The sequence below is a fragment of the Arachis ipaensis genome, chromosome B06, assembly GCF_000816755.2.
Source record: "Arachis ipaensis cultivar K30076 chromosome B06, Araip1.1, whole genome shotgun sequence".
NCBI classification, from domain to species: Eukaryota; Viridiplantae; Streptophyta; class Magnoliopsida; order Fabales; family Fabaceae; genus Arachis; species Arachis ipaensis.
Genome location: NC_029790.2, coordinates 9,553,809 through 9,564,762, shown reverse-complemented (window position 1 = coordinate 9,564,762; position 10,954 = coordinate 9,553,809). Strand labels below are relative to the sequence as shown.

At 36.4% G+C, this 10,954-nt stretch overlaps 3 protein-coding genes across 6 annotated transcripts in view; 1 reads left to right on the top strand and 2 right to left on the bottom strand.

The window, feature by feature from the left end:
- On the bottom strand, positions 1,508-4,656 carry LOC107646052 (patatin-like protein 2). Its single transcript, XM_016350243.2, has 7 exons — positions 3,949-4,656; positions 3,328-3,545; positions 2,931-3,183; positions 2,698-2,841; positions 2,291-2,614; positions 1,998-2,194; positions 1,508-1,822 (listed from the first exon to the last, which is right to left on the bottom strand). The coding sequence occupies exons 1-7, from the start codon at positions 4,102-4,104 to the stop codon at positions 1,774-1,776; spliced, it is 1,341 nt and encodes a 446-aa protein (XP_016205729.1). The 5' UTR covers positions 4,105-4,656; the 3' UTR covers positions 1,508-1,773.
- On the bottom strand, positions 4,809-5,913 carry LOC107646054 (nifU-like protein 1, chloroplastic). Its single transcript, XM_021103916.1, has 2 exons — positions 5,504-5,913; positions 4,809-5,199 (listed from the first exon to the last, which is right to left on the bottom strand). Exons 1-2 carry the CDS (start codon positions 5,793-5,795, stop codon positions 5,075-5,077), a joined length of 417 nt encoding a protein of 138 aa, XP_020959575.1. The 5' UTR covers positions 5,796-5,913; the 3' UTR covers positions 4,809-5,074.
- Positions 6,864-10,954, top strand: part of LOC107646055 (long chain acyl-CoA synthetase 1) — a 5,688-nt gene continuing 1,597 nt past the window's right edge. For 2 of the 4 annotated variants that reach the window (XM_021103912.1, XM_021103911.1), the window contains exons 1-17: positions 6,864-6,946; positions 7,118-7,264; positions 7,339-7,402; positions 7,478-7,567; positions 7,648-7,704; positions 7,820-7,868; positions 7,967-8,043; positions 8,133-8,172; positions 8,247-8,341; positions 8,418-8,585; positions 8,661-8,771; positions 8,850-8,937; positions 9,027-9,093; positions 9,186-9,261; positions 9,406-9,523; positions 9,898-10,283; positions 10,376-10,558. In XM_021103912.1, coding sequence (XP_020959571.1) covers positions 6,879-6,946; positions 7,118-7,264; positions 7,339-7,402; positions 7,478-7,567; positions 7,648-7,704; positions 7,820-7,868; positions 7,967-8,043; positions 8,133-8,172; positions 8,247-8,341; positions 8,418-8,585; positions 8,661-8,771; positions 8,850-8,937; positions 9,027-9,093; positions 9,186-9,261; positions 9,406-9,523; positions 9,898-10,283; positions 10,376-10,558 — 1,884 coding nt within the window. In that variant the 5' untranslated portion in view covers positions 6,864-6,878. Of the gene's footprint in view, positions 7,036-7,117; positions 7,265-7,338; positions 7,403-7,477; positions 7,568-7,647; positions 7,705-7,819; positions 7,869-7,966; positions 8,044-8,132; positions 8,173-8,246; positions 8,342-8,417; positions 8,586-8,660; positions 8,772-8,849; positions 8,938-9,026; positions 9,094-9,185; positions 9,262-9,405; positions 9,524-9,897; positions 10,284-10,375; positions 10,559-10,954 lie in introns of all 4 variants that reach the window. The other 2 variants (XM_021103914.1, XM_021103913.1) reach the window with 2 other exon arrangements.

The window sequence follows — 10,954 nt, the reverse complement described above, 5'->3', positions numbered from 1 at the left end:
GATGACGAATTGTCAGAAAAATGGCGAATTACCAGAAAACTGCCAAATAGGAAGCAAACTGTCGAAGAGATGACAAACCGCTGAAAAACTGCCGAAGAGATGGCGAACTGTCAAAACGATGGTAAAAACATATGGTTGAAAAGCAATTGGTTTCTCCATGAGGATAGATAAATATCCCACATAAAGATGAAAAACAACAAGATCGGGATGAAAATTGTGAAAATGGAAGAAATAATCAAAAAGAGGACACCAAAAAACCTTAAAAATGGATCTTACACAGGTGCCACATCATCAACCATGTAACACTAGTACACTACCACATCAACATGCTATGACACATGGCATCATCGTGATGGAGGAAGAAGACACGTCATTGTGCTGATGCATCCCTAGGATGATGTATAGCTAGTGGGGTAAAATTCAGGTCATATCCAAGTTGGTGAATCGGGTCGCAAATCAAGTCTAAAAGATCATAGAAAAAATTATGAAAAATAAAAAATAGCAGACTAATAGCAGCTGAAAGTTAGAGACAAGATCCTTGGAAGAAATTGGCAGTGCGAAGATATTGAATAACCATTCGCTTGAGAGTGCGGGTAAACGCTAGTCAACAAAATCAAAACCGTTGCTTTAGTCATCTGATCGGATGGCTTAGATGCCATGAAATCAGAACCGTTGATCTTCTAATAAGCTCTGACAGTTGAGAACAAATCTGAAAAACTGATGGAGATGATGGAGGCAGCGAAACTTTGGCCGGAGCATGGCAATGCTTCCAACGTCTATTGGCGATGAGGTTGGGTCCATTAGACTTGTAACGTCGAGACGAGTACGATGGTGTGGTCATTTGTGCAGAAAAACATCAGAAAGATTACCAAAAAGGGTAAAAAACGCCGCCAATGGTGATGAAGTTAGCGGTTAATGGCGACATCTTTAGTCAGCGCATGGATGGAGAGGCGGATGGCAACGGAATTGGGTGCGTTCAACTTGGAACGACACGACAGACACAATGGTATGGTTGTTGATAGACAAAAACATTTGAAACTGGCTCAAAATGTGACTGAAAGAAGTACGATAACAGAGGTGGATAATGAACTTTCAGTATCGTGTGGAGGCGTGTTTGGCAGTAAATGACAATGATTTTTGGCTCGTTAAACTCGGAAAGATAGGATGGAAAGGATCGATTAATCGTTAAAGTGAAAAACATTAAAACAATGACAAAAGAGAAGGAAAAAGCAAGAAGTAGAAGTATTTGTGTGGAAAGGAAACATAGTAATTTTATCGAACCGAAAAATGCCTATCATTTTCAAAAAAGATACTATGACTCTGATACTGTATAGAACTCGAGAAGAAACTAAAAAAAATGATAATATGTACTCAAGTGTGTATTATACAAGAAATACACCTAGCTATTTACAGAAATATTATAATACCACTATTACAACTACTAATTAAAATATCTAACTACTACCGAAATACTTCTCAACTAATATTTAATTATTTATTACTCTAATAAACGGAATATATCACTTATTTTTTATTTTTTTATTTTTTAAAACAAAGCAACATCAAATGTTCTTGATTAATACATGATCTTTCCAAATTGAAGGAATGAATGATATATATTTATTTTAAATTTGTTATAGACGTGTAATAATGAAAAAGCAGGCGATACAATCATGCAACCAAATAAATGGCGGGAATAAACGATTGATCATTGATGAGCTAACTCCCTAGTCCTTCCCATATATGAAGCAATGCTCAAAGTTCCAACTTAAATCACTGTTCCGCACGGCGCCTTCTTTCTGCCGACAACCTTCTTGCAAAGCTGCCAAAGTATGGACACAGCACACACACATATATATATATATATAGGGTTTAGAGTTTAGAGAGAGAGAGAGAGAGAGAGAGAGAGAGAGAGAGAGAGAGAGAGTCAGCAGAGGTAAAATTGAACTACGATCAACAAGAATGAAATTGTACGAATGGTAACTAAAAGTTTATACCAAGTAATTGCCTCGCGATTGGTGGGCACCCTTCCATTTACAAACAAGCTTCCATTAGGCGTTTCGTGCAATCCTGATGCTGGGTTAACCACTTTAATGGACTGATTCAGAAGCTCTTTGGCAATGCTCTCCAAGGCATCAATGTTGTCTTTGCTTGCATCATGTAACTTGGTTTGGTTGCCGGGCAAAGTGGAATCCTGGTGCGGAACCATGCATCATTGCCTCATTAAGCAGTTGCAATATCAATAATTGAAAATGTGAAATGCTAAGTTTACTTTATGGGGTCGACATACCTGAACTCGGAGGAAATTGTGCAGACAGTTGTGTCGCCCTAGTATAAGTGACGTGCACCTGTCTACCATGGCATCAGAAGCTCTGAAGAGAACGTCAACCAATGGTGGCGATCCTGTTAGCGGGTTAAACCAACCTAGTAAACCTCCATCTAGAACTTCATGACCATCTAGCTTTCCACTGCCCGTCCCGAGAGACAGAACCAAGAATTTACTGTAATCTGGATCTTCAATTGCAGTACTTGTCTTGTGTGCATTCATCCTTGACACTTCATTCATGGCAAAGATTGTCTGAATGATCCATAACATCATATTTGATGAATCACACTTAGACAAAAGAGTGCGAACCCACACACATTAATTGGTGAATTGTAGAATGAAAAAGAGGAGGATAGGTTATAGTGTATTACAGGATTGTTGGCTGCTATTCCGCCATCAATTAGAGTATAATTTTCACCACCAACAGAGAACTTATGTGGACGGAAATAATAAGGAGCAGCAGTTGTGCTCATGATCACATCAGCCAACTTTACAGCAGATTTCTTCCTCTTAGCCTGCATGCATGGATTTGGCATTTGGCAATGTAGCAACGGATGGAACTCAACAATATATACAAGCTTAGGAAGACCATAACCATACCCACCTGCTGTGTAGAGAATATGACAGGCTGGAGGCGAGCCACGTCATAAGCAGGAATAACAACATTTGTCAAAGTATCAGCCAAGCGAAAATCTCCAAGAATCTCAGTGATTGCTTCTTCAAGAGGCTCGCTGCTATATAGAGAAGCCAATGACTTTGCCCCAAGCCACGCCCCAACTTTCATAGCCCGTGATATACAGCCCTTTATCTTCTTGCGAAACCACGTTGATTCAGATTCTTCTAGACGAGAGACATAACTGCAAGTCATAAATAAAATCCATTGGAAACCAGCCATTAATGCTGAGAAGGCATGGCACTTGGTAACATAGAATCAAAGCTAAGCCACACTATCTCCTCACGATTTAATTAGCCACACTGAGCCTAAATTAGTATAATTATACCTTTCGACATATTGTTTGGAGATATTCAAATTCTCTGCTTCTTCAGAAAATATTTTTGGGCCTTTTTCACGATAAAATGTATTGATTTCTTTTGCAGCACAGGGTTGGCCATCTTGTGTGGATGGCTTTGTAAGCATTGCTGTCACGATCCCCCCAGTGCTTGCCCCTGCAATATAATCAAAGTAGTCCACTATCCGCGCATCTGCACCATCAAGTTTCTGCAGAGAAAAATGGGAACAACAAGGTTACCCAGTCCATACTGAAAGTAGTGACAGTGATGACTCCCACATATTCATTCAATTAGGAGTTGTGCACTAATATTAATGTTGTTAGATTGCCCAATATTCTAACGAAGGTGCTCTTTAACTTGAATTAATTGCTTTCATCCATCTATTATGTTCGGTTGGATCTTTGCTAAAATCCAACCGTGCACAGAAAACTTATTCATGTTAATTCATTTGGATAGTAATTCTTTACTTCACTTGAATATTTATAGAAAAGAATGTATTTTTCATTAGATGATAATGTCAACATATCAAAATTAAATTCGACTTATTCCTCACACCATTTTGGTGCCTACTTTCCTTGAAGGATGGCAAGAAAGTAAGCTAAGTATCCTACCTGAAGTTCGGCCTCAAGGAAGGCTAGAATATACCCTGGGATAACACCACGTACCCCTCCTCCATCAATGCTAAGTATGGTAACAAGTCGTCCGTTATCATCATCAGGTATTGGACTTCCATCCATCTTCTCTACTTGATATCCAACTTTAGGCATAAAATATTAGATGCACCTGGAACTAGATAAAATGGGAAAGAGCATCCCTTGCCTTGCATATTTATAAAGAAGGCAGAGAATATTACTATTAACACATTCTTAGTGGCTTAGTACTTGGATACAAGCAAATAATAATTCTTTAATATCTCAGAAAGTAACTTTTGCCTTACTTCCCAATTCTGGTAATAGGAGAATTCAATGCCTTGTCATATGTCTAAGCCAAAGCCTTGAATTAATCCCCCCGCCCCAACCCCTCTTTTTCCTTGAAATGATACCATACCTCCAAAGCACCCGGATAGTTGTAGGGTACATTCCTTTCTTTTACTTTCCACTGTGAACCCAGTATTTCTTCCTTGCCACTGGTTGAAGCAAACAACCCACAATATGAAGAAGGTTGTACACTAAATGTACTCTTCATTAATCAAGTGCTGTAAGCCTGTAACCAATTACTGCCAGTTTTCCAGAGGCATGCTTTCTTATTTTACAGCTGTATGTCTCTACCAGATTGATATTGTTATTGTAATAATGTTGACTTCCATTATCAATGCTCGTTTCGCATTCATTCACTCTGGTATTAAACTGAAACTTTGTGCCAGATATATTGTAACTACTTTCTGCAAAAGCCTTCCCTTGTTGCGAAATTATTGATAAAGACATAAAGTCTCTCAGGTTATACTATTTCAGGTCTCTCTAATCTCTATATATGGAGTTCTAACATACTGTGAATGCTATTATTAAAACAAGTCTAATTAAGGGAAGTTTACAATGCTATAGATACCAAACTTAATGCAAGAGGAATGAACATTTTTAGTGTCACTAATAGAACAATAAAGAAAAAAAAAAAGACATATATAAAAAAAATTCAAGCAGTACATGACTACATGTAGCACATAAACCAAGAATATAATGATACAACGTATATGTAGTATGATGATTGGCACAGTGAAGTGAATGGATAAATCCTCATTCCTTACTGATGGGAATCCCAGGCTTGGAAGGTGACATTGAGAATGTCAGGGAACCTCTCCTTGATGGCAGCTTTGATGCCAGAAGCAATGGAGTCAGGTCCAATATACTTCACAACGCACTCACCGCCTTTACCTGCAAAAAGAAGGAATTGTTAAACTAATTCACAAAATAATTGAAAGTTGTGAAAAAAAAAAAAAAAAAAAAAAAGTCAAAATCAGCAAATCAAAAAGAGAAGAGAAGAGAAGAGAAGAGAAGAGAAGAAGGACCTCAATGGTGGTTTCCTTGGGTTCAGCATCGTATAGTTGCTGAATTTCTTTGACGGAGTCTCCGAATTTTTCTTTGAGGACGCGTTCGATTCCCATCTTCATGGTGGTGGTTGAGCTGGGACAAGACTCGCATGCTCCTTGGAGTCTGAGAGATATGACGCCGTCTTCCACAGAAACCACTTCCACGTTGCCGCCGTCAGAAATCAGGTAAGGCCGAACGTCCTCTAGAACCATGTCCACGTTTGCTGCCGTCAGTTCATATTTCTGAGCAGAGTACAATCCAGAAGATGAAGATGAAGAAGAGCTTGTGTTGTTGGATGCAGAACAGGTCAGTGAGATTCTTCTCTTGTTCTTCCAAAATATCAGAACCGAAAACCTTTCACCACTGAAACTCCTGATTGAAGACGCCGATGGTGTCTTCGGCAGCGCCGTGCCTGTAACTGTTACTGCCGCCATAATCAGAGAGAGAGAGAGAGAGAGAGAACCAATGCAATACGCACCACACAGACAGCGTGCGGCGCGTGTGGTGGTTCCTGCAGTAAGCCCAACTATCACTATTTTTGGGCTTTGGACCTTTGTTTACATGCTTAGCCCTGTTCACTAAATAATGTATAAAGAAAATTAATTTCGGTAGTTGATTTTATTTTTATATAACAATAAATTTTTTATATATTATTTTTTTTAACCAAGTTTAATATTAATATAAAAAAGATAAACTACTTAATTTATGTATATACTAAGTAAATTAATTTTTTTCGCTAATGAATTATAGTTTAAATGGCATAGTTTCTCTATTTTTACATAGAAATTTTTGTTTGAGTCTCATTTTTAACTTTAAAAAAAAGTAAATTAATTTTTTCTAATAAATATATATTGATCTTTTTAAAGGCAAACTATACATAAATATAACAAAGTAGATTAATTATAAGATATACTAGTATTGTGTTATAGTCTTTATTATAATAGTCATGACTCAATGACCTATTTATTAAAAAAGAAATGCTAGAGAGTTAGTAGGATTTATTATTTTTTATTATTATTTTTAGTTATTAGTCAATGCTCAACAAAAATAATAAATTTTTTTGATTTTTTAGTATTTTTTTTTGTTACTAAAACGGTTGGCCGTATTTCCAAAAAAAAAATAAAAGAAACGGTTGGCCAAGGTCTTAACCTTCATTCATATTGCATGTCTTAACCTCCAAAGTTGACATATACACATTTATCACTGTTGAAGATACTCGACATTATCGTATGCACACGAGAGGGATGGTTTTGTTTATCTATCTTAATGATCAAACATAATATGAGATAAATTAGTTTCCTTTATTTGGAAAAATAAATATCCAATAAAAAAAATTTAGAACATTTGATTTCTATGGGCTTTAATTTTATGATTTTCAATGCGGCTTCAAGTTGGATTTAAGCTTTGATAGAATGAGAATCAACTCCTGTGAATGGTATCTGACATTTTATTTATTTATATCATTAGTTGGCTAAACCAACGTAGCATAACATTGAATTATATATTATCCTTAATGCATGTTACTGGGTGCTAGGAACCCGGTTTCCACTTTCTACTCTCTAGTACTTAGCATGTTTTTTAACACGTATATGCAATGCCACATCTATCTATCTATCTTTCACGTCATGCTTTATTCCTCGTCACTTCTTTTCTGCTGAATATCAATTAGAGAAGGCATAGGCACTGTTTCTTAATCATCATTAGTTGATTGATTCCAACTTCACAGATATTAAGTTATTAACTGAACTTTTTGTAGAATGAAGATTTTTGCAGCTGAGGTTGAGGAAGGAAGAGAAGGCATAAACGGAAAGCCGTGTGTTGGTCCGGTATACCGCAGCCTCCTCTCCAAAAATGGATTCCCTCCAATTGATCCTGATTTGTGCACAGCTTGGGATATTTTCAGGTAATTTAAGTTCAATCATATCTTTAATGTTTTTGAAAGCAACCAGAAGTTCAATTTTTCTATGATGATTGCAGCATGTCTGTCAGAAAGTACCCTCAGAATCGAATGCTGGGGTGGCGAAAATTTGTTGATGGAAAGGTAATTTTTATTTTATGGCAACTCATTTACATGTCAGAAAGATCTTTAATTGATATGAATTTGTTATGGTAATAGGTAGGACCATATGTTTGGAACACATACAAGGAAGTTTATGATCAAGTTCTGCATATTGGTTCTGCTTTAAGAGCATATGGTGCTGAACCTGTAGGTTTGTTTAATCATTTCACTTTTGAATGAAATCATATCAATGTCTATTGTGGTAATCCTGTTCCTGTCATACATAGGGGTCCAAAATTGGAGTTTATGGATCTAATTGCCCTCAATGGATTGTGGCAATGGAGGTTTTGGACTACTTCTGCAGTTTGCTGTCCATTGTGTTTGTGTTTTCTTCAACTTAAAACTTTTTCACTATCATAGTTCTTGATCATGTTTGTCTTTATGTTTATGTTCATGTAGGCTTGTTGTGCGCACAGCTTGGTTTGTGTGCCTTTCTATGACACACTTGGTAATTTTTCCATGAATTTATTTTGCATATGCTATGCCTCTTTTATTCTGTTGGTCACTTTATAATGAACCGTCATGAGTGGTTCGAATTTGTGTCAGGGCCTGGTGCTGTAAATTTTATCATAGATCATGGAGAAGTAGATTTTGCCTTTGTCCAAGACAAGAAGGTTAAAGAAGTAAGAATCATTGAGTTACATATTAAGATAGATCACATATCCAAGAATTTAGAGATAGGTTCTGATTAGTTGCACATGCTGTGTTGAAGCTTTTGAATCCTGAATGTAAATCGGCTCAACGGCTGAAAGGTAACTGGAAATTCAGCATTGCTATGCTGCAATTAACTGAAGGAATTTTCAACCGAGTTTGGTTGTTGTTACAGCAATAGTGTGCTTCACTTCATTAACTGAGGAAGAGAAACATAAGGCAACCAGCATGGGAATCAAGCCATATTCATGGGAAGAGTTCTTGAACATGGTTGGTGTATAAAACTAAACTCTGCATATTAATCATATCTCTGTATATCAATGTTTCATTAGTTATGATCTTTCAGGGCAAAGAAAAACCATCAAGTATTGAGCCACCTCAGGCTCAGACAATCTGCACAATAATGTATACAAGTGGAACCAGTGGAGATCCTAAGGGTGTTGTTTTAACCCATGAAAACATATCAGCTTTGGTTAAAGGACTAGATCTTTTCATGGAACAATTTGAAGAAAAGGTAATATTTATAGAATTTTTTACATGATTCAATTGCTTAGAATGATATGATTTCTGCTGATACATTTCTTTTTAGATGACTGCGGAAGATGTGTATCTATCCTTCCTCCCTTTGGCTCATAGCCTTGATCGCACGGTTGAGGAGTTCGTTTTCCATAAGGGTGCTTCTGTTGGTTACTACCATGGGGTATGTTCATACATGAATGATCATTGTTATGAGAAATTATTGATCCTCTTAACTGATTCTCCTAATTACTAAATGAAGGATGTAAAAGCATTGAGTGATGATTTAATGGAGTTGAAGCCAACATTGTTTGTTGGGGTCCCTCGAGTTTTCGAAAAGATCCATGAAGGCAAGGTCTTGCACCAGCAGGACATTAATTCTTTTTATTTGAAGTTCACAGTCAATGTAAATCATATTAGATTAGATCATCTATTTCAGGCATTAAGAAAGCAGTAGAAGAACTCAGTCCACTGAGGAGAAAAGTTTTTGAAACCCTCTACAAATAGTAAGCTAGCATTATATGATTACATTTCTTGATTGCATAAATTTTGGTTATTGATTTTCAGTTAATGTAACTTTGTCAACTCACGTTTACAGCAAACTCGGTTGGATGAACAAAGGATATAAACAAAGAAAGGCATCACCTCTAGCAGATCTATTAGCCTTTAGAAAGGTTTTATATTCAATGCTAATATTGTTCTTCATTGTATGCATATTGCAAATTTCTTAATTCATAACCTTCACCTCTTTACATGCAATGATGAAAACTCTCTCTAGAAACTTCACCCTTCTCCTTCTTGGTGCTTTTGTGAGTCAGGTCAAAGCTCGGCTAGGTGGGCGTATTCGACTAATAGTATCTGGTGGTGCACCCTTGAGCCCTGAGGTTGAAGAGTTCTTGCGTGTTACTACTTGTTCCTTTGTATGTCAAGGTTATGGTAAGGAACTCTCTACATATTTGGTGTCATCCAGAATAGAATTTGGACTAATTGAAATGCGAGCCAAGATGGTGTTTGTTAGAGATACAACCATTCATGTTGCCTCCTCCTATTAACTTAAGCTTTTGGAATGAATTGTTTCATGACATGGTATCAGAGTTCTATGTCCAAAAGGTCTAGAGTTCGATTCTTGATGAACTCCAAAAGTGGAGAAGTAGCATAAAGCAAATAAAAGAAGAAATAAAACCTAAGCAAAAATCAAACAAACCTAAAAAAAAGCTCTTGCTTGAGGGACAGTATTAGAGATATAACAATTCATGTTGCTTTTTTTGTATCCCATACAATATAACTCATAATGACAAGATTGTACCCAGGTTTAACTGAAACTTGTGGTTCAACTACTCTGGCCTTTCCTGACGAGATATGCATGGTTGGAACTGTTGGTCCTGTTTCTGTGTACAATGAAGTGAAGCTTGAGGAGGTTCCAGAGATGGGTTACAACCCTCTTGGAAATCCTCCATGTGGTGAGATATGTTTGAGAGGGAAAACCGTCTTCACCAGCTACTACAAGAACCCTGAGTTAACAAGAGAAGCCATAAAAGATGGATGGTTTCACACTGGAGACATAGGAGAATTGCTACCTAATGGTGTTCTTAAGGTCATTGATAGGAAGAAGAATCTCATCAAACTCTCTCAAGGAGAGTATATAGCACTGGAGCATTTGGAAAATATCTATGCTGTTACTCCAATAATAGAAGATGTAAGTATGCATCTTATAATTACTATGCACACTTGTATTCAGTTCTTGGATTCTTAACTATATGTTGCTGGTGCCTTGTTTATCTTGTAAAGGTGTGGGTTTATGGGAATAGCTTCAAGTCAGTACTGGTTGCTGTGGTAGTTCCAAATCAACAAATTACTGAAAAATGGGCCTATTCAAATGGCCACATGGCTCCTTTCTCTCAACTATGTTCCCTTCCCCAATTGATGAATCATGTCCTATCAGAGCTCAAGCTCACTGCCGAGAGAAACAAGGTATCAATTCTTATATAGGATCTTAAGAATACCATAAAAGCATACTCTACGAATACCATAAAAAAAATATTTTATTAAAAGTCATTGAAAAAATAAATTCTTTTACATGATAAAATCTTTAAAAAATTTCATTATTATATTTTTAAAATGTACCCTCGAGATATAAAATAACTCAATTAGTAAATTCTTAAATATACTTACATAAATGTTGGTAGAATTTATAAATAAATAAATGATATTTTGAATAAGAAAATCGACGTCAACTTATATTATATTGAGAGTGTGTCTAAAGATAAAATATTAAACTTGTGGGTATGTAAGAATATTTCAACTTCTTATTGAATATGGATATAACAGACTACTATTAAGTATTTCAATTTCTTTCTATTTTTCTTT